This window comes from Ambystoma mexicanum, chromosome 11 (assembly GCF_040938575.1).
Source record: "Ambystoma mexicanum isolate Mex_15411 chromosome 11, UKY_AmexF1_1, whole genome shotgun sequence".
NCBI classification, from domain to species: Eukaryota; Metazoa; Chordata; class Amphibia; order Caudata; family Ambystomatidae; genus Ambystoma; species Ambystoma mexicanum.
Genome location: NC_090934.1, coordinates 920,619,872 through 920,641,788, shown reverse-complemented (window position 1 = coordinate 920,641,788; position 21,917 = coordinate 920,619,872). Strand labels below are relative to the sequence as shown.

The following is a 21,917-nucleotide window of genomic DNA, read 5'->3' as shown; positions in this document are numbered from 1 at the left end:
ATTGGCGTTGCATGTTCCAACACACTTTCTGTAAAAAGAAAAACTGGACATAACGTCACAGTTATCAATTGGCTGTGTAGGGTAATTAATTAAATAAGGTAATCGATCCAAGAGACAACAGTGTAAAGGAATATTTACCAACACATTTATCACGATTACTTTGCCCACAATATATACCAGTACTCTACCATTGTAAGAACAGTTTCATGCCAACAGCGCCCATACATAGCCACACTGGCTTTACCAATATATGCCAGTACTCCCATATAAAAATACACTCAGGTTTGCTTTGCCCATAATACCAGTAATTAATTACACATTTGGCCCTGCAGTTCTCCAGCCCGTATCCCCAGTGGGCCAAGCAGGTTCAGGGAAGCTGAACGGCCCAGGCCTTGCATGCTCGCTGGTGTACTACTGTTAAAGGGTAACCACACATCCCTGCAAAGCAGAGCCAGCCAGTAAAGGCTCCTCAGCTCCTTCATGCAGCTGAGCCTCACTCAGTGTTTTCACTTGGTAGGTTTGCTCTCCCATAAGCTATCCAGTGATAAAGTTGCCGATGGAACTGTTGCGCACTGGTGACCTTTTCCTCGGTCACCAGGGGTCGACATTTGCACAATTTTTGGCTCCTGAGAAAATCAAGCACTTTCCCCAAATTTGCTAGGACTGGAGATTACAATAGTGAATAATACGGTCCTGGAATATGTGGGGTAGGCTTTTAGAGGTGCCGGAAACCTAGTTTGCGACTTTTTTTCATTATAACATAGAACCCTCCATAATGGGTCAGCATCCCGTCTCCCATTATGAACACGTCACCCCTGCAAGAAGCCAGCTGTTCCCCCCCAAACTTGAGGGGCAGAAGATAAATATGTACTCCTCAAGGAGAAAAGGCAACTCCTACCTGTTGCGGCCTGCCATGACAACCAAAGCCTCTGCCAGATGGCTTCTATATGTTTAAGAGCACACATACTTTGATGCCTGCAGGTATCCCGGAACTGACAGCACAGTTCAGCGGGCAGATGCTCTGCGCCGCTCCGAGTACTAACATTAAAGCAAGTTTACAACCCCAATCCAGCAAGTCCACACCAAAGAGTGTAATTATATGGTGAAAAAATAAAATCTTTATTTGCTTTACAGTATTTACAATCACCTAAAGGGATTCCAATAAAAGAATTTTTGCAATAGTCAATACCCAGCCGTGCGAGCTGCGAACTCGGTTACTGTTAAACACAGTTCAGCTGTCCGCGCTTGAGGGTTTTTATGTCATGTTAATTTGCTTGTCCAATGCAAAATTCATCACCGGGTGGCATCTCGGCAGTAGAAAAAGACTACGAGAGAAGTGCGAAAAGGGAAGCCGTCTAGCAAGCAACCAGGCTTTCATATTTTTACAAGACCTGAGATCAGTGCTTTACGTGGGATAAGAAACCTTGTGGGGGGACACACTAACCTGCCTCACATACATTTGGGGCGCAGCTTCAGAATCCCAAGAAGATAAGGAACGTAAAAGGCCTGGTGACCATGTAATTAAAGCAGTGGCCTAAAAAATCTGGTTGACAATTCGTACCTGGAATTAAAAAAATTAAAATCTATTTTAATAGGCGTGTTAATATAATGATACCTCTGTATCAATCCTTGCGAGGCTGTTGTGCCAATGAATGCGGCTCTTGGACTCTGAAAAAAAATATTTGAGAATTACACTGCCAACCACCACTTTTAATCAGGCGATAAATCCGCCAGACCAATTGGCAGTAACGTTAATGCGCCAAACTCGTAATGACACCCCCCCGCCACCCCTGTGCCTCATTACGAGTGTGGAGGCAGCCATGTCCTTAATAAGGGCCATTCTGACCTAGGAGGGCCCGGTATTTCCCCATTCAGGGAACCAAGACCTGGACCATACACATTCGAGCCCCCATAGGGCTCAATGGGAATGGGGATGATGCTAACAACAGGCCCATTAGTAACGGGCCCGTTGTTAGCATGCTGGTCCCCTTGCGGGACCCGCAAAGAACGTCTGGTCTGACCAGACATCCAGAGCGGGTCCCGTGAGGGAACCTCGTAATGAGGCGGTATGGATTTAACGCCGCCGGCACCTTTACCGGTGCCATTAAACCCATACCACCAGGGTCGTAATGTGGCCCAATATATCTAAAACATTACAGTGGTACATTTCAGAGTGGACCATAAAACCGAAAAACACAGCAAACATTAAATAAAGGGTAGTGGGGTAAATGAGTTAAAATGCGTCGGGTTGGGGTGATGTCACTGCGTAAAAAAAACTGGGGACTTGGGTTGAGGGGAACCCCCAAATAAAATTAAAAAAATATTTTTTGTCCACGATTAAATGTACCACTCTGTAATTGTGGTCGGTAAAATCACATATAAGCCAGTAAAGACAGGTACATTCAAGAAAAGAGTTGCAAAAAAAGAAAAACAGTAAAAGGCAACGACATCTGAAAAACAGAGCATTAAAAGGAGCGGCACAAAACTCCAGCAGGGCACACAACAACCAGGAAGCCACACATGAGAAGGTAGAGTTCTCACCTTAAATGCAGATGCAGGTGCAGTATCACTTACTGATGACCATTTATGCCCTCAACACTTGTTGGGCACTCCAAAGAAAGCACTGGCTACTGAACCAAACAGAACTGTTATGCATTTTGGTAGATCCTTAGGTTCCCAAGGAAAAATCTCCTGGTGGAAGCGAGAAGCTCCTTCGTCTTACAGTTTGAGGTGGCACACACCCTTCATGCAATCCTTTTAGTGCATGTACTCTACTCCTTCCCAACAAATAATGATGGCTTCTCATCTTACCTGTTGCCAAGGACTGGCTCCCCTGCAGCTCCCAATGCAGAGTAGTCCATTCCGTAGAAGTTTAGGCCCAGCAGAATTTTACTCCTCCATTTGGAGTCTGGATCCAGTGTCTGAACGCAGGCGCGTACCCAAGGCAGGGGGGAATTCGGGCCAGGTCTGCAAAGAAAACACAAACTTGAATCCAGGAAACTGTGCAAGACAGCGATTATCAACTTTTACCAGACTTAGCAGTATTATCCTACATGGCATCAATATCATCACAGGATATTGTGGCCTAACCCCTCTAAGCCAACGTAGCAGACTTACCAGTCCAAGCCAACATTAGCTTTAAGTGGTCAAATACCTTGATTTTAGTCAAACCACTCAGTTTATGGTAAAACCAATCATTTAGGGTTATCCATTCACCCAGGGAATTTCTAGCTTATAAACAAAATATAAGGGTAGCCAAGTGGCCTTTCTTACCTTCATTTTTGAGGAATGTGTAATTTACAACTCATGAAATATATATTTTTTTGTCAATGAGAAACTGTGAAGTGTGATTTGAAACATATTCCCTTTGCTTGGACTTCCATAGCTGGAAAACTACTTCACATGCAGATAACTGTTCCATTGTTCATGGAATCCCTGAACCCTCATGTCCCTGTCCCTACCCAGGCGTCCAAATAACTTTTCACTTAGTTCTGATTCACTTTGACTACAGGTTAAGCAATGCTTCATGCTAGAGCGAGGCGTGGAGGGCAAAATGGTAACCCGCATGGACCGCAAGGCTTAGAAATCCAGAGTTTAAGCCAAGTACCAAGTTTATCCCCCTCATTTGGTGAATGCATGTCAACCCGCTTTGGTTTGGATCGTCTCTCACAGAGATGCCCGAGATGGTAATAAGAAGCTGCATTGACTCTAAAGCAAACAACCCTGAAAAGAATCTGGGTAGTCCTATTCTTATGTCCAAGTGGTGTCGGCACCAGTTTACCTGGTTCTTTCTAGCTCAATGGCATCATGCTAACGGCAATAGAATCTCCAGTCATGATAGTCTGTATCATGTCATGTGCTGCTGTTCAGACGTCTGTCACCACTTTACTGGATCCTTCTCCCCCACAATGCTATGCTCTCTGCCACCTCCTACCTACATTGCAGAACCTTACTCCAAGAAGGCCACTAACCTTTGGCGTCCAAACCAAAATGGCTATCACATTTCCCGCTCCGGGACCATTCTGCAATGATTCAGCACCACCGCCAGAGAAAGGTGGACCAGGAGTTAACCTTCTGCTTCGAAATATATTTTGACCTTAAAAAGCACTTCCTTCACCCCTACCCTCACTATTTGTTTCTGCCCGATTCTAGTGAGCAATTGTTTGTGTAATGTGAGTTCCCGAGCTATTTTATTTTTATAACACTACCATTTAACCACTGTGGAATGCTGATCTCTCCCAAATCACGGATTACCATCACATAGGTTACTTGTGCCTTTTGGCTTTTTTTTTTTCATTGAAGCCTGCCCGACTGAACCAGGGTAGCATAACCTTGTTCTTTCAAATCTGGTGGACTGGCCAATGGACGGGATAAGGGATCATTTAATCCTTGTCCAGCCTTTGGTAACAACGGTGCGGGTTATTTGCACTCTGAGCATTGATCCCATTTCATAGCAATGGGCTTCAATAGAAGAAAGAGGAGGACTTCATGGGCCAGAGCACAGGAACCCCTGTAGTTGGGTCTGAAGTTATGCTGTACCGTAGTAGAACAGATGAGAGTGGTCTTCTTCACGCAATTACATTTGCAGAGAACCACCGCCACACCCATACACTAGCAACCCATCTCTCAACTGTCACTACTAGAACATTCCCTCAGGCAACCATGCATCATCCACTAAGCATTACACTGGCATGCATGGCATCACCAGCACCAGTCACACAGGCTACCATGCTATCCACATGGCACCATTCTCACAAGCACGCATACACCAGTCACAGAGTCCAAGACGGTCTAATAGCCCGGTTCCCTGTCAGACTTTATTTAAAACTCAGTATGCACTTGGCACTGATAAACTACTTCTCAATCAGCTTGCTGATATGCTTCATCACAGCTGAGCTTATTAATGGCAAATACATGCTGGGGGACATCTCTGACGAATACAGCATCAACTCTGGCATCATTAACCACAGCGGAGTGCTTTGTAATATTTGCAGAGATACCCACGAGGCAGCTTTGCAAACTTCAATTAATATAAATGTTCCCTGGGAAAAAAAGCTGTAGATGGTTTTGCTCTGATGAAATAGGCTCCGATTATTTCTGGAATAAGCCAATTTGCTTGCTGATAGCAAATTACAATGCACTGTACAATCTACCCAATTTGGATCCGCTTGGAACTTACCCGTAAAAATTGTCAAAAATCCATATAACTAAATACTGGCCTTCTGCGAGCAGAACTTATGTGTATGTACAACTGTGAAACTCACCTCGGATTCAGTTTATAGAGCACTATTTTTCCAAAAGACATGTAAAGCTCAGTTTAAATTAGTTTATATCATGCTTCGACCAATGGTCTTTGGTGCATTAGATTACCATGTCATGCAATCATGTTAAAATCAACACACAGGATTCCAAGATGGTGGCCAGACAGTGAGGACGTGCGCGTAGCAGCTCCGTCCCCAGCGAGGCCAAACCAATAAAGCAGGGTACCAGAAACGGGGACCCACACTGTCTCTTCAGCCGGGAAAAAAGAAGCAGGCCAACAGGGAATGTGGTGGAGGAGTCCGGCTGTGGCGAGACACCCGGCTGCAATGATACGGAGCGGGATAGGCCCCTCAATCGTGACCAAGCAACCGCGCTCAGCGCGACACACGGAGGGGGAGCAGCCGACCCTCACGTCGCAGACACATCAACAGAGCCGGGAGACCCGGTGCTCCCCACCAGGAGACACTATTAGGTACCCCGCTGCAAATCATAGCGTAACAGTCGTGCGGCCCAGAAGTCAAGCTCTGGGCCGGACCCCCCCTCCTGTGACACACAAGAGTGCCCCCGGGGACTCAACCTGGCAAGCAAGGGCCAGAGCCTCTATCATGCCCGCCCTCACATCACATAATGCAGGCATAACAAACCAAGCGGCAACATCAGAGAGAGCACACTACACTTCGGAGATTCAGCAAGAGGTCTGATGACACACAGCGCACCCCACACAGGCAAAGCAGCTACCACCAGGGCTCGGGAGGGCCGGAGGACCCATTCAGGATAATCTCTTTGGAGCAGTGCAGAAAGCCACAAAGCCAAAGCGCAACAGGTAAGTGCGCAGGGGGCATGCCAGGCACCGGGTCCGTGCCCCCACCTCCAGACTCGCTCGAATCATGCAGCAACTCGAGCCCCACACCGGGAGACCACCACTCACAAGCAAACCTGGCTAGAAAAAAATAAGGAAAATCCCAGGCAACGCCTGGGTGTGCACGCTAGAGCATACACCCCACAGCGACATGGTCACTCAACAATTACTGCCTGGAGCCCATCATCGCCCCTGCTTAAGATGCATACCTCTGAGGCAGAATCAAGCAGGCGGAAGCCCAGAAGAGGCTACAAATTCACCCCCGGGCAAACACTAACATGGCAGAACCAGCACAAGGCCCGGGCACGCACCCCAGTGGGCAAAGAGGATGACCCTAGTGAGCGAGTGGGCACATCCTGCAGAAGGCCTGCACACATGGAGCATATCCAATGCCGAGAAATAAGGGGAAAAGCACTACCAGCAAGCGCACTTCAATGACAGGCTGAGACAGCCCCATACAATGCTGCTGGTTGAGGGACCTGGAACCCCAAGACAACCAAAGCAAAGCACAGGAACTCCCGAGCATGCCAGAGAGGGAAACCAGCAACCCACCCCCCAAAATGGCTGCCTCAAAAGCTGACAGAGGCATATTTCCTAGAATTTCAAGACAAATTCACTACCACGTTCCAAACACAATTTGCGGCATTCATGGGGGAGATGAAACAGTCAATCTCAGACATTCGGAAAGACGTCTCGGGACGGACACCACTGAGAGGGCTCTACGGAAAGTAGTAGAGGACAGTCGTTCAATGGCTTTGGCACTGGAAGACTTGGCTAGAATAGCCCAAAATATGGAACTACAATGCGAGGACCTTGGAAAACAGGTCCTGCGTACCAAACATCCGCATACGAAACCTGCCGGAACCAATTGAAGATGCAGACCTGAAATCCACGGCCACACAGATCATTGAGGATCTCCTGGGAGCAAAGGGGTCTGGGGACATCCCTATTGAATATTGGATTTACCCCTGCATATTATGCCCTCAATGTTCCATTAACGTAAATTCATGTTACAGAATTGTGCCCATGTATATTATGTTTCAAAATGCTTTAAGCATATTGATGTGGCCTAAGCTTCATACATAAACACCATAAACACCACACAATGGACCAATACAAAAATCATTGTACCAGGACTTCACTAACAGTATTCCCTGCTACAAACCTCTCTTTTACGAAATTACATAGTGTCTCAGGGATCTTACAACCCTAAAAATCTCCTTAACTTTGTACCTCTTAAAATCAGGCAGATACACGCACTGGAAAAAAACTACATTTGTTCCCAATCCAAAATGGCACTGGGCGCAATTACATCATCACGCAGTGCCGTGTGCGCGATGATGTCATTGTGTAGTGCTGCGTGTGCGATTATGTCATTGCGTATTGCCGCAAATACGTTCCGCCGACATGGCCATTTTACACAAGCGGCCAGGCCACACCAGCCATACACACAGCCAGGATATCAGGCCAGTCTTGGACCAACACCCAATATGGACTAGATTTCTGCATACAAATTCAGGTAAGACCACATACTGTGGATCCTCCCCTAAACCCCAAGATCCTGCAATCTAGCCACAAATTGTAAAAAACCTAACTGTATTATATCTAACTATTACCTGACATCTGTTCTTAATCATGTATCCCCAGATCTCTATACTAGGACTATCAATATGAAATAAGTCCATATATACCTCAACACACCAATGTATTGCACCTGGCCTACAGCCAATATCCGAATGAAATAAGGTCCTCCCTGACCCTATAGAACGTACCACCCTAAGAACACATCAGAAAAGTAAGTACTGTTATCAATACCTTGAGACACCTAATGTAACTCCATTTGCCTCTTCCCTCCCCCCAATTCCTACTTTTTCCTCTTTACCCTCATTCAAATTGAATTGCCACTAAACTTAGCACTCATACATTGTAATTACTTTTCAGCTATTGCCATTCTTTCCTTCTTAAAAAAAACCCTTCTGAGGAACCAGACCACTTAATCTGGAGAAACATGTGTCGAGGGCTTCAACAAGAGGGCTTCTACAAACAACTCAAACTACTTATAACAATAATATATGTGAAGTAACATATATTGAAGACGCATCTAAATAAACCTTCTCCAACAACAAATTGGAGCAACAACGATTAGATAAGGGAATTTACCACAGAACAAACTCCTACCAACAAGCTACTGTCTTCCATTCTTTGAAATTTGTGGACAAGCAGACAACACTGCTCTTTTGTAAACTTGCGAAACTAACAAGGCATTTATTCTCATTTTTGTCTTACAATTTTGTGGAACTGAAGATTTAAATACTTTGCTTTGCAATCTGTGCAAATACAAATTTCAAACACAAGTGGCTTCACTTTGATTTTTTCCTTTTCATCTCTTCAAAATTAAGGCGTGGGGCACTAAAAGGTGTTCCTATTGTTATGACCAAGTACTTATAAACACTGTGCAGCCTCAGTGCTAATACCATAGACCGCAGCCCCTACTACCAATTGGCACACTAAAACTTATAACTTGTTTAACTCGCCGAAGGTTGCCCACAAGGCTGCAAAGTTTGTGTATTTTCTTGTTTCTCAGACAGCATCCTGAGCAGAGTTATTACTACCTCAACCCAACCACCTACCCAAATATATTAAACAAAACATGTCTCAGAACTTTAAATCACGGATGGAAGAGGCACAACAATTATTCTCAGGAACTATATCAAGTCAAGGATCTAACAATGATCAAGCCAGTCCAAATACAAATTCACTTAAGAAACTCTTTCAAAAATTAGAACAACAATCCAAAAAAGAAATATCAAGATGGCCGGAAATCGCCACATTGAAAAAATACCTAGAAGTGAACAGAATACCCAGAGGGTTACATATATGTATCTTTCCGTCATGTGAAGAAGAGGAAGTGGAGGCATTAAAAGACTGGGAACAACTACTTCTAAACACCTCCAAAGAAATGATTTGCAGACTTATTGAACAAGCAAAAAAAAACACAACAGTGTACTTAAAGAAATGGAAACTACTAAACAACTAATTACAAATCTCAATATGCCAGAAGCTACCTTTAAAAACTATCAGATACTAGATAGTTTCCTCAACATCTACACCAATGAACTAAAAGCCAAAAAACAGCTACAATTCTTCAAAGACGAATTAGACGACAAGCACAATAGAGTTTACACATTTCAGACCCCTCTACAACACGAAATACCAGAAAACCTAATAAACCACCCAAACAAGTGACCAAAACACCAACTCAACCCCGCTATCTTCAGACATACTCAGCAAGTGGAAGTGTGACTGACACCCCAAGCATGCCAACAGCCGAAGAGATTCTGACCACTCTACCAACAGTGGAAAACTCGTTTCCTTTTTTAGAAGAATATCAACGATACAGACTGGCACGGACATACCCTGTCTTCAAAGCTCTACTACCCAAAACTAACAACAATATTTCAACTTCTGGAAACCAAAGAGGAGAGGAGCAAGGGGGAATGGCCGCTCCAAACAACAGACAGACCAGGAGTCTCCACAAGGTCGAAAAACAAATAAACAAAGAAAATATAGTAATGAACCTAACAGGATTAAACCTCTCCCCCCGTTTAGTCAAGGCTCTCAATAAAGGTCTCTCCTTCAGCCCATCAAGCAAAATGGACTATTTTCAAACAAATGTTGATCTCGTCAAATTTTGTAGAAAACTCAAATTAAAAAAGCTCTATTCTACCAAAATCTTCAAAACTAAAAAACAAGTACTTTCGCCTTCAACTATCACAACTACAATGGCAGAACATACCATCACACTATTGCATCTACAAGATGATTCTGAAGACAAATCCATATAAACCTTAGCATCGGAACTGAATCTAGACCTTGGGCTGGCACTTCAAACCAAACTAAAATCCAAATCAACATTCAATCCCAACCTCCCAATGACAACTTCAACAGATATTTTCAAAAAACTTGTCATCAATAACCTTAGACATTAATACTTGAATGAGTACCACAAACAAGATAAAAAGACCAGATATAATTGGACACCTCTGGAAATGAAAGCTATAAAGGAACTGAAAAACAACCAGGATATCATCCTCAAACCTGCAGATAAGGGAGGTAACATTTTTAACTCACTGCCAAGGATAACATCTTAATGGTGAACATTCATCTTCAGGATACAGAATGTTATGAAGAAATACAGGAAAACCCAATACAAGCACTCACAGCAGAATGGAAACTAATGAACAACTACTGTCATGGACAAGGACTACTGATGGATGATGAAAGGGACTACATGACACCTCATTACCCCATCAGAGCAACAGCATACTTTATACCAAAAATCCATAAGTCCTATTCAGATCTGCCACCAACAAGACCAATCATCAACGGTACAGGCTCTCTTACAGAGCCTATCTCAGAATTCATCGACAAACACCTTCAACCCCTGGCAGCCAGTCTATCCTCCTCTATACAAGACACCAAACACATCATCCAACAACTTACATCAGTACACTGTGAAGATAATTTCAAACTAGTTACTCTAGATGTGTCTTCACTGTATACCAGCATGCTACACAACAAGGGTATCGATACCACTCAATACTCCTTGACAACTCGCTCAATTTCCTACTACCTACAGAACGCCATGATTTTAGAGATGCTCAACTTTGTATTAAACAACATCTTTCTATTTGACTCCAAGATCTACAATCACAAACAAGGAACAGCGATGGGGGCCAAATTCGCACCACCATATGCCAACCTCTACATGGGCCATTACGAGTTACAGCACGCATGGCAACATCCGGCCTTCACATAAAACAACAACATAATATTTTGGGGTCGATATATCGATGACATCCTGTTGATTTGGGATGGCACATCAAAACAACTAAGGGAATATCACCAGTACCTCAACAATAACTCCTACAACCTTAAACTCACCATACAAGAAAGTACAGAGAGGATCCAATTTCTAGACCTTGAACTATATGTTGCAAACATCATCATACAGACCACACTCTATGTTAAACCAACGGCAGGCAACAGTGCGCTCCATGCAACAAGCAATCACTCTCATCACACCATAACAAATATCCCCTTTGGGGAATTCCTTAGAATTAAAAGGAACTGTACAACCACTGAGGAATTCGAGAAACATGTAACTCAAGCAAAACAGAAATTTCGTGCCAGAGGGTACCATAATTCAAGCCTCAAAGCATACAAGAAAACACTAAGCTCAAGAAATGAGTTACTACAAAACTATCCCTTGATCAAATCAACCAATGATCAAGATATTACATTCATCACAACATTCAACTCTGAAGCATCTATTGTTCGAAAAATTCTACTAAAATATTGTTCAATCCTTACATCAGATGAAGACCTCAGACCATATCTGCTAGATCACCCAAACATCACGTACCGCAGAGCACGAAATCTCAAAAATATACTATGTCCCTTTCATTTCCAACCTAAAAAAGACTCAAAAGGACTGCCACAACTCTGGAATATGCCCAAACTAACAGGCAACTACAAATGTGGATCCTGCTCAATATAAAATCATTCAGTCAATTCAAAAACCACAATAATGCTACCTAATGGAAAAGAACACCACATCCAAGACTTCATCAACTGTAACTCAACTTTTGTGGTTTATGCAATAATATGCACATGCCGCAAAGTATACATAGGAAGCACAATCAGACATTTGAGAACCCGAATATCTGAACATTTAAGAACATTGAGAAACAAGGACATGAGATACCCACTCGCCAACCATTTTTTCCAAAACCTTGGTACGGATGACATAAAGACCATCTCTTTCTTTGGGATAGAAAAAATATTCAAACCGGCAAGAGGTGGAAACCGTGAAAAGAAACTGCGCCAACGCGAAGCCAAATGGATATGCCTGACAGATTGCTGCCATGCCGGCCTAAATTCTGACAATGAACTATCCCATTTTATTTGAATTGAGTTCCAAAGTAGTATCATTTAAACTATGCGTACTCTTGTTCTACAACTAACATATCCCTATTGAACATTGGATTTACCCATGCATATTATGCCCTCAATGTTCCATTAATGTAAATTTATGTTACAAAATTGTGCCCATGTATATTATGTTTCAAAATGCTTCATCTATGAAAGCTTATGCCATATCAATATGCTTAAACATCATAAACACCACACAGTGCACCAATACAAAAATCATTTTACCAGGACTTCACTAACAGTATTCCCTGCTACAAACCTCTCTTTTACGAAATTACATGGTGTCTCAGGGATCTTGCAACCCTAAAAATCTCCTTAACTTTATACCTCTTAAAATCAGGAAGACACACGAACTAGCAAAAAACTACATTTGTTCCCAATCCAAAATGGCGCTGAGCGCAATGACGTCATCACGTAGTGCTGCGTGCGCAATGACATCGCGTATTGCTGCAAATACGTGCCGCCGACATGGCCATTTTACACAAGCAGCCAGGCCACACCAGCCATACACACAGCCAGGGTATCAGGCCAGTCTTGGACCAACACCCAATATGGACTAGATTTCTGCATACAAATTCAGGTAAGACCACATACTGTGGATCCTCCCCTAAACCACAGGACCATGCAATCTAGCCACAAATTGTAGAAAACATAACTGTATTATTGACACCTGTTTTTAATCCTGTATCGCCAGATCTCTCTACTAGGACGATCTATATGAACTAAGTCCATATATACCTCAGCACACCAATGTATTGCACTTGGCCTACAGCCAATATCCGAACGAAATAAGGTCCTCCCTGACCCTAAAGAACATACCAACCACATCAGAAAAGTAAGTACTCTTATCATACCTTGAGACATCTAATGTATCTATTTGCCTCTTCACCCCCTCAATTCCTACTGAATTGCCACTAAACGTAGCACTCATACATTATAATTACTTTTCAGCTATTGCCATTCTTTCCTTCTTAAAAAAAACCCTCCTTAGGAACCAGACCACTTAATCTGGAGAAACACGTGTCGAGGACTTCAACAAGAGGGCTTCTATAAACAACTCAAACTACTTATAACAATAATATATGTGAAGTAACATATACTGAAGACACATCTAAATAAACCTTCTCCAACAACAATTTGGAGCAACAACGATTAGATAAGGGAATTTACCACAGAAAAAAAACTCCTACCAACAAGCTACTGCCTTCCACTCTTTGAAATTTGTGGACAAGCGGACAACACTGCCCTTTTGTAAACTTGTGAAAATAACCAGGCATTTATTCTCATTTTTGTCTTAAAATTTTGTGGAACTGAAAATGTATCTACTCTGCTTTGCAATCTATGCAAATACAAATTTCAAACACAAGTGGCTTCACTGCGATTTTTTCCTTTTCATCTCTTCAAAATTAAGGGCGCGGGGCAATAAAAGTTGTTCCTATTGTTATGACCACATCATAATTGATAGAATTTACAGGATGGGCACCAAACGGCAGGAACCGGGGTCACGGGCAAGGGACTTGGTAGTCGCTCTAGCAAGATACCCTCAGAAAGAAGCCATACTCCGAGCAGCCAGCCCGGCGGAACCCATAACATTTAACTGGGCCGAAATTCACTTTTACCAGGATTTGGCCCAGTCAACCCTTCAGAAAAGAAAGTAAATGGCAACAATAGTAAAACGCCTCCAGATCAAAGAAATCAAATATAAGTGGACGTTCCCCTTCGGACTGTTCTTCCAGTGGGAAGGACGTCAGCAAAGGATAACAAGGGAGGAAGGGATACATCTCCGGCACATCGAGGAAGCAGATCGCCCAGAAGTGAGGAATTCATCCTGGCTTTCCCAACGCTCCTAGACCATGGGAATGGTCCCAAGTAAAGCCAAACCATCCGTTGGCGATCCCATCTACAGAGCCCACAACACCCAGATACCAATAAAGACAAGAGCGGCATGGATAATGGTTCCCAGCCAACAACAGGGGACCCATGGTCTCACAGTCCCCATCTAAAGACATAACATGCACTAGTCAGAGGAATCATGAAAGGGTCTTTAGGACACCCCACAAGTTGGTGCTGGCAAGAACTGCAGGTCTACTCCTGGGCACTGGGCCCAGGAGCCACATAGGTACTGTGACCCGCACCAGGGCAAGGAGGTTGGGGGGACAAAAGGGGTCAGGGGGAGATTCTGGAGGGGGGAGGGGTTGGGGTAAGTTCAGGGGAGGGCCCAGGAGTCCAAGTTGGGGCGGGGCTTCGAACTCAGTTTGTACCAGGGTAGAAGCTTGGAGATTGGCTATATAAACTCGACACAAAGTTCAAGCTCCTATCACTTAATATAAGGGGGCTAAATACCACAGTGAAGAGAAAAAAAACTGGAAAGGCTACCCGCACACCACACAACTGATATAGTGGCCGTCCAAGAAACCCAAATTAAAAGAACAGATAAACACTGCCTAAAGCTCAGGCGATACGCACAGATCCTACAAGCAACCGCACAGGGCAAAGTGGCAGGGGTACTTATAGCAATTAAGCAACGTCTGGCGGCGCAGATAGTGGCCACTAAGGCCGATTAAAGAGGGGAGATTTCTACTCATTATGCTCCGCAAAGACACATACACCCAGACGCTGGCTGTGATATATGCACCAAATACTGGACAGGATGGGTTCCTAAGGGCGGCTCTCGCTGAGCTAGAAGCATTCAGCCAGGGGGACACCCTGGTAATGTGGATTTCGAGCTTGAGATCACCAGAAGGATAGAATCGCAAGACAAGCGCAACACCACATCCCACCATCAGTCGCCCTAAAAACGAAAATGGAACACTTAGCTCTTCAGGATATCTGTTTAGCCACAAAGGGATCAGAGTCAAGTTTCACCTTCTATTCCCATGTCCACCTATGCTTCTCCCGCATAGATTATATTTGGGCCTCCACCACACTCTTGGGCAAGATCACCCAGATGGACTTCCACACTATAGCTCTTTTGGATCACGCACCTATAACCATGACGCTTAATATCCGTCAGCGTAAACAGGTACTCTGGAGCTGGGGCTTCCCCAGGGAGGTGCGGACAGATGCCAGTTTGTGGGGGGAAGTAGAGGGCAAAATTAGGGAATACTTTGAGAATAACACAGGTAAGGGGATATTGGAGGAGGTGGTCTGGGACGCCTTCAAAGCTTCGCTGAAGGGGGAATTGCTAGCCATCCAGGCGCGGACGCTCAAGCAGCAGAGGGCTATGGAACTAGAATTCGAAAAAAAGGACCTCCAAGGTATAATGTGGAAAATGGTCCAAGACCCAAGTCGTAAGCTTCTGAAGGCATTCCAGAACCTTAGGGGAAAGGTAAACCACTCCCAAATGAAGAAGGCAGAATTGGGTCTTCTTGCGCTGAAGCAGAAATACTACGTTCAAGGCAGATGGGCTTTAGCGAAACAACTGAAACAAAAAGAAACATCCCGAATTATACACTCCCGAAATCACTAAACAATTTGTTAACTTCTACACCACGCTCTATAAGTCAGACATTTCAGTAGAAATGCACCAAAAAGCCTTTTTAGGGTCGCTCAAAATTACCCTGGAGTACAGCACAGCCCTCGAAGCCTAGATAACATAAGAGGAAGTTAACCAAGTGATTAAACCCCTGCCCCTAAACAAAGCCCCGAGTCCGGATGGGTACCCAGCCAGATTCTAAAAAACATTCCAGCACCTCCTTGCACCCAGACTAGCAACACTCTTCAACTCATTCAGCAGGGCAGGTCGGATCACCCACACGATGGAAGAGGCCAAAATGATATTAGTTCCCAAACCAGCTAAAGACCTGGCACAATGTGGCTCCTACAGACCCATCGCGCAAATAAATGCAGAGGCCAAACTATACACCAAGATCCTAGCTAATAGATTCGAACCCCATCTTTCACAGCTGATCCACCCATACCAATCCGGCTTCATTCGACATAGGCAGACCAACAACAATATTTGACAGCTGTGCCATATCATAGAGAAGATCCAACTGAAAAAAGACCCTGCTGTCCTGCTTTCGTTAGCTGCAGAAAAGGCGTTCGACGGGGTAGAGTGGTCCTTCTTATTCAGTACCCTAGAGAAGATGGGCTTTGGTTCAGGGTTCATAAATATGATCCGAGCAAACTATTCCGACCCAACAGCCTGGCGCCAAATCAACAGAGACTTCTCCCGCCCAATTAAGCTAGAAAGAGGGACCAAACAAGGTTTTCCCCTCTCCCCTCTCCTCTACGCCATACACTTGGACCCCTTCCTCAGCACTCTGCGGGCTGCTCACTGATCCAGGGAATCCCACTCGGGAGGGCAGAACACACAGTCATGGCCTACGCAGACGACATGATCCCCACCCTCACAGAAACAGAGGCGTCCCTCCAAGAAGTGGTACAGGAAATAGATAGGTTTGGAGCAGTAGCAGGCCTAAAGGTGAATCTAACGAAATAAAAAATGTTGAATCTCACACTCACAGGGGAGAATCTCAGGTGGGCTCAAAACGCGTCCCAATTTCTGTGTGTGCAGGGAGGTATCAGGCTCCTGGGAGTCACCATCACACAAACACTGCAAGGGCTTTATGGCGCAAATTACCAGCCCCTTCCTACACATCTCAAGCAACAACCCCACAAATGTGGCCCGTTATACATATCCTGGCTCGGCCGGATCCTTGTGCTCAAAATTGTGGTTCTTTCCAGGCTCCTATAAGTATTCCAGGCACTCCCAATACCAGTTCCAGAATCCTTTTTCCAGGCATTGCACAAAATAATAAACCCATACGTATGGAACAACAAACCTCCCCGCATAGCGCTGAAAACCCTGATGGCCCCAACCAAGAGAGGTGGGCTAGGCCTACCAAACATCCGTATGTACTACTGGGCAGCCCAGATACGGCTGATAAAAGACTGGCTCGCAGCAGACTCTGAAAAACTATGGATTCAAATGGACAGGTAGGTGTTGGGGTTCCCGCTGAGCGAGGTGCTTGCTACACAACACAGACCACCCACAGAATATCTATAAATATGAAATAACAGAATTGGGCGGAACTCTGTGGGATACCCTAGCAAGATGTAGATAGTTCACCACCTTCCCCTCCCCCTGCCCCTCCACACCACTATTTGGTAATCCTCAATTGTCCCCAGGTGTGGACAAGTGGGCCTTCGAGAGCTGGAAGGAGGCGGGCTGCACCAGAATTAGAGACATGTTCCAAGGCACGGATATTAAATCATTTGTCCAATGTAAAACAGGCAACGATAGGATGCAATACCTCCAATTACATCACTGGCTAATGAACCCAACCGTGCGCGAGGCAGTGCCCCACCCCTTTACACCCTTTGAGAAATACATAACCACAGACCACAGACCCAGGGGACAATCTCCTCATCTCGAACATATACCAATTGGGGCAGAATGCCAACCCGAATGTAAACCTAAAATATATGGCCAAATGGGGAGACACACTGGGGGGACCAGTCCCAGAGGGGGACTGGGAACAATTATGGAAAGACATCCCCAAACTCACCCAAGCCATCCAGATAAGGGAATTCTGGTACAAGTTAATGATCCACTGGCATTACACCGCGGAACGCCTGCGACAGATCTATCCCTCGACCTCCCAGGAATGCTGGTGGGGATGTGGAAGGGAGGGAGACTGGCTCCACATCTGGTGGGGATGCCCAAAACTGGGGGACCACTGAGAAACAATGAACACGTGCAGGCGTTGTTTGGGGAACAAGTGTGCAGAGGCCCTAAGGAAAGCTTACAATGCATGGGTGAACATGTGAACAGATCATGGGTGAAACGCAAACGGAAAGCATATGTGATTCTGTCAATGGCAGCCCTTTTGATCATAGCACAAAAATGGAAAACCAAAGAACCCGCGGGAGAACAGGACTGATTAGCCAAAGTGTGGAACTTCGTGTCCCTGGAGTGGATAACATGCTCCATACAGGGAAGACAAGCCAGGCTCACCACGGAATGGGAGACAGTGTTTGACTTCTTGAATAATGACTTCAAAGAAGTGTACTGCCCCCATAGACCCTGCATACTGGGGATAGAATGAAAAGCAAGGGAGGGGGGGCACGGCCAAGGGGCGTAGCAGTTCACAGTTATGTTTGGTATCGTTATCTTATTGTAACCAAAAAACGTAATAAAAAGAAGATTTTTTAAAAAAAATCAACACAAAAAGCATGAATTTGGGACGTGTATATTTATTTGGTGCTATGTGTATATACTTATTTGGGCGAAGAGAACAGAAGGTAGTAAATGGGACAAAGAAAACTAAGTAGGACGATATATATACTGTGAGAAATGTAACAGTGTCTACCCGCTAGTCCCTGGGATCTGTCATCCAGGTGGCCAGGACACGGCCATCGCTATTGGATCCAGTTCCTGTGGGTGGATCAGTGAGGGGGATCTCCTAGATGAGGGTTTTTATGGGAGTGGAAGTGGAACACCTAAGCGTGAGACACAGTAGCCCTTCCCTGTAACACCCTTTCTCCATCCTACCAGGTAGGATACCCAGAAGCTCAACGCTGCCCCCCCTTTTCTGACACAAACACGTTCTCACAGGCAGTTCATCATGAGCAACAATGGACTGACAACCGAGCCGTATACCTGACATCTCCCAACACAAGGGTGAGGCAATTGCTGATAATTACACACACCTGAATTCCATCACACTTCCCCACACAGATAAAAGGCGGAGCACGAAAGCACACTGAGCATGGAAAGACACACGGGGAAGCAGCAGTTCAGGGATGGCGGTTTAACACGAGGAGAAAGGCGGCAAGACCAGAAAGGTTTGCAAGGAGGGTATTGCCCATGGCCTTTTCAGAGGAAGAAAATTGCTACTTTCACAAGCCCTCAAGAATAAGAAACATGAGACCGGGAATTAAAGCTGCGGAAAGGAGCATCGATAGCCAAGGCGGGGCGGAGCGATTGTCGCTGTGGTAGTGTCCTTGGTTCCTACGACAAAGCCGCTTCAGTCACCAATCCGGCTTGCAACACGACCGTCCCAACTCCCTCACAATCACTGTGCGGCTCACTCTCCCTCCACTTTTTCACCACGGCTCTCGAAAGAACAAATACTCTAGCCACCAAACTGGCCCTCTTACATCTTCCAACCAATTCCCCCCCCATACCGGCCGCCCCAACAACGACCACTACGCAACCAACGTTTGAATCCTTTAGTCCAATATCACCAGAGCAATTTCTCAAACTTCTATCTGCCCGTAAACCATCTGGCTCACCACTGGACCCTTGCCCAGCCATAACCCTCAAAGAACTTTTCGCCTCCACCTGCGCAGGTGAACATGTAAGATCCATCATAAATGCCTCCCTTTCCTCTGGTATCTTTCCCAACGCATTCAAAACGGTTCATGTCAAACCTCTAATTAAAAAGCCTTCGCTCGACCCTCTCGAGCCCAAAAACTACTGCCCCATCTCAAACACCAGATTTCTTGCCAAACTCAGAACAAACCGCCTACTCCCAACTAAATGCTTTTGTCGAAGCCAACAATCTTCTAGACCCCTCTCAATCAGGTTTCAGAGCCCGTCACGGAACTGAAACCACCCTAACCTCAATTTGGGATGACCTTAAAATGACTGCAGACTCCGTGGGATGTGCGGCACTCCACCTTCTTGACCTATCCGCTGCCTTTGATACAATCAATCACTCAATGCTCCTAGACCGCCTCCACTCCCTAGGAATTCATGGAACCGCTCTTAAATGGATAGCTTCAGTCCTCAAAGATCGGTACCAAATAACGATACTCTCCTCCTATACCTCCCAAGCCCGACCAGTCGACACGGGAGTCCCACAAGGAGCATGCCTATCCGCCCTCCTGTTCAATCTCTACTTGATCACACTCCCACCAATAATTTGTTCGCACATCCTGTGCTACAACTACGCCGACGACACTCAACTAATTCTAAAACTCAAAACCCAACTTCCAACCTGACCTGGCCTCCTGCCTCCTTGACATGAACGCTGGATGACCCAAAGCCACCTCCTGTTAAACCTCTCCAAAACGGAAATCATGGTATGTAGCAACCCCGAACTTCTTCCACACCCACTATCCTGGCCATCCGCAATGGGCAACTCACCGACCCCCTCCAACTCAGTGAAAAATCTTGGATGCACCCTCGACTCTGACCTAACTCTCTCACGCCAAGTCAACGACGACTCAAAGTCCTGCCACTACCACCTTAAAACCCTTAGGCGCATCTTTCCATATCTCTCCTTTCCCAACAGACTCTCTGCGGTCCAATCAATCGTTATATCAAGACTGGACTACGCAAACCCCCTATACCTTGGAGTCCACGCGTACCAATGAATAAACTACAAAGGGCACAAAGCGCAGCAGCCAAATTGCTTCTTGCGCTCGGCCCAAGAGACCACATCTCCCCAGCCCTTAAGATGCTGCACTGGCTTCCAGTAGCCCGAAGGGTGACTTTCAAGACCTTGTGCATCTCCAATCGAGCACTGCATAAAACAGGACCTCAATATCTTCAAGACAAGCTAAAACCCTAGCATCCCCCACGCACCCTAAGATCAAGCTCAGCCGGCCTCCTAGTCATACCGAAGACAAACTCAATCAGGTTAGGCGGATCATCATTCTCAGCCTTGGCCCCCACGCTATGAAACTCACTCCAACCCCACATCCGCCTAACTGAGGATTTAATGTCTTTCCCGCAAGCTGCTGAAAACCTGGCTCTTCCCCTAAAACCAACACGTACCAATCTAACCAAAACAGACCAACAGCAACACAATGCCACCAATCCATCAAACCACCGTATTCGAGAAACTGACAGCTAAGAAACCCTAATATAAACTAGAAGGACAAACAGAATTAAACGAATAAAGTAAATGAAAGCAGTGAAATGGTTAATAAGAATAAATCATACGGAAACAGTAAAGAGATTTCATCTCCTGAAATAGACAGAATGCGTTCGGAGTGAACGACGTAAATGGCGTGGATGATATAAAACAGATGACTATTTAGTTCGTATGAGTGTGGAAATCGAATGAATAAGTAGATCCGATGAGTGTATGGAATGGACGAACATGTTGAGTTGATGAGTGTTTAGAGCGGCTGGGTGTGTAGAGCGGACTAGCGTGTAGCGCGGATGAGTGCGTAAATACAGAAAAGCGCATAGAACGCAGAAGTGCGTAAATCAGATGAATGTCCAGAACGGATGAACGCAAACAAGATAAGTGTGTAGAACAGATGAATAGGTGGAGCAGATGAGTAAGTAGAGCACATCAGTATGGATAACGGACAAATATGGAAGGGCGGAGAGTGTGTAGATCGCTGAAGCAGATGAATGCACAGACTTATCGAATGTACAGAGCCGAGGAATGTATAGGGCGTATGAGTGTATAGAGCGGAGGAGTGTATAGAGCGGAGGCGTGCATAGAGCGGAGGCGTGCATAGAGCGGAGGCGTGCATAGAGCGGAGGCGTGCATAGAGCGGAGGCGTGCATAGAGCGGAGGCGTGCATAGAGCGGATGAATGTATAGAGCGGATGAATGTATAGAGCAAGTGTGTGGATAGACCGGATGAATGGATAGAGTGGATTGAGCAGATGAGTGGATAGAGCGGATGAGTGGATAACTGTACAGAACGGATATATACGGAAAGTTTAGAACAGATGAGTGTATAGATGAATATATAGCAAGGAGATCACTGTTGATTGCGGGAAAAGCACGAGTGCTTAAAGCAGATGAGTGCGTCCAGGGGATGAGTGCATCCAGGGGATGAGTGCGTCCAGGGGATGAGTGCGTCCAGGGGATGAGTGCGTCCAGGGG

At 45.3% G+C, this 21,917-nt stretch overlaps 1 protein-coding gene across 3 annotated transcripts in view; it reads right to left on the bottom strand.

The window, feature by feature from the left end:
- CHID1 (chitinase domain containing 1) overlaps positions 1-21,917 on the bottom strand; it is a 1,865,353-nt gene that overhangs the window by 771,960 nt on the left and 1,071,476 nt on the right. For all 3 annotated transcript variants that reach the window (XM_069624010.1, XM_069624012.1, XM_069624011.1), the window contains one exon: positions 2,812-2,967. In XM_069624010.1, coding sequence (XP_069480111.1) covers positions 2,812-2,967 — 156 coding nt within the window. The remainder of the gene's footprint in view (positions 1-2,811; positions 2,968-21,917) is intronic.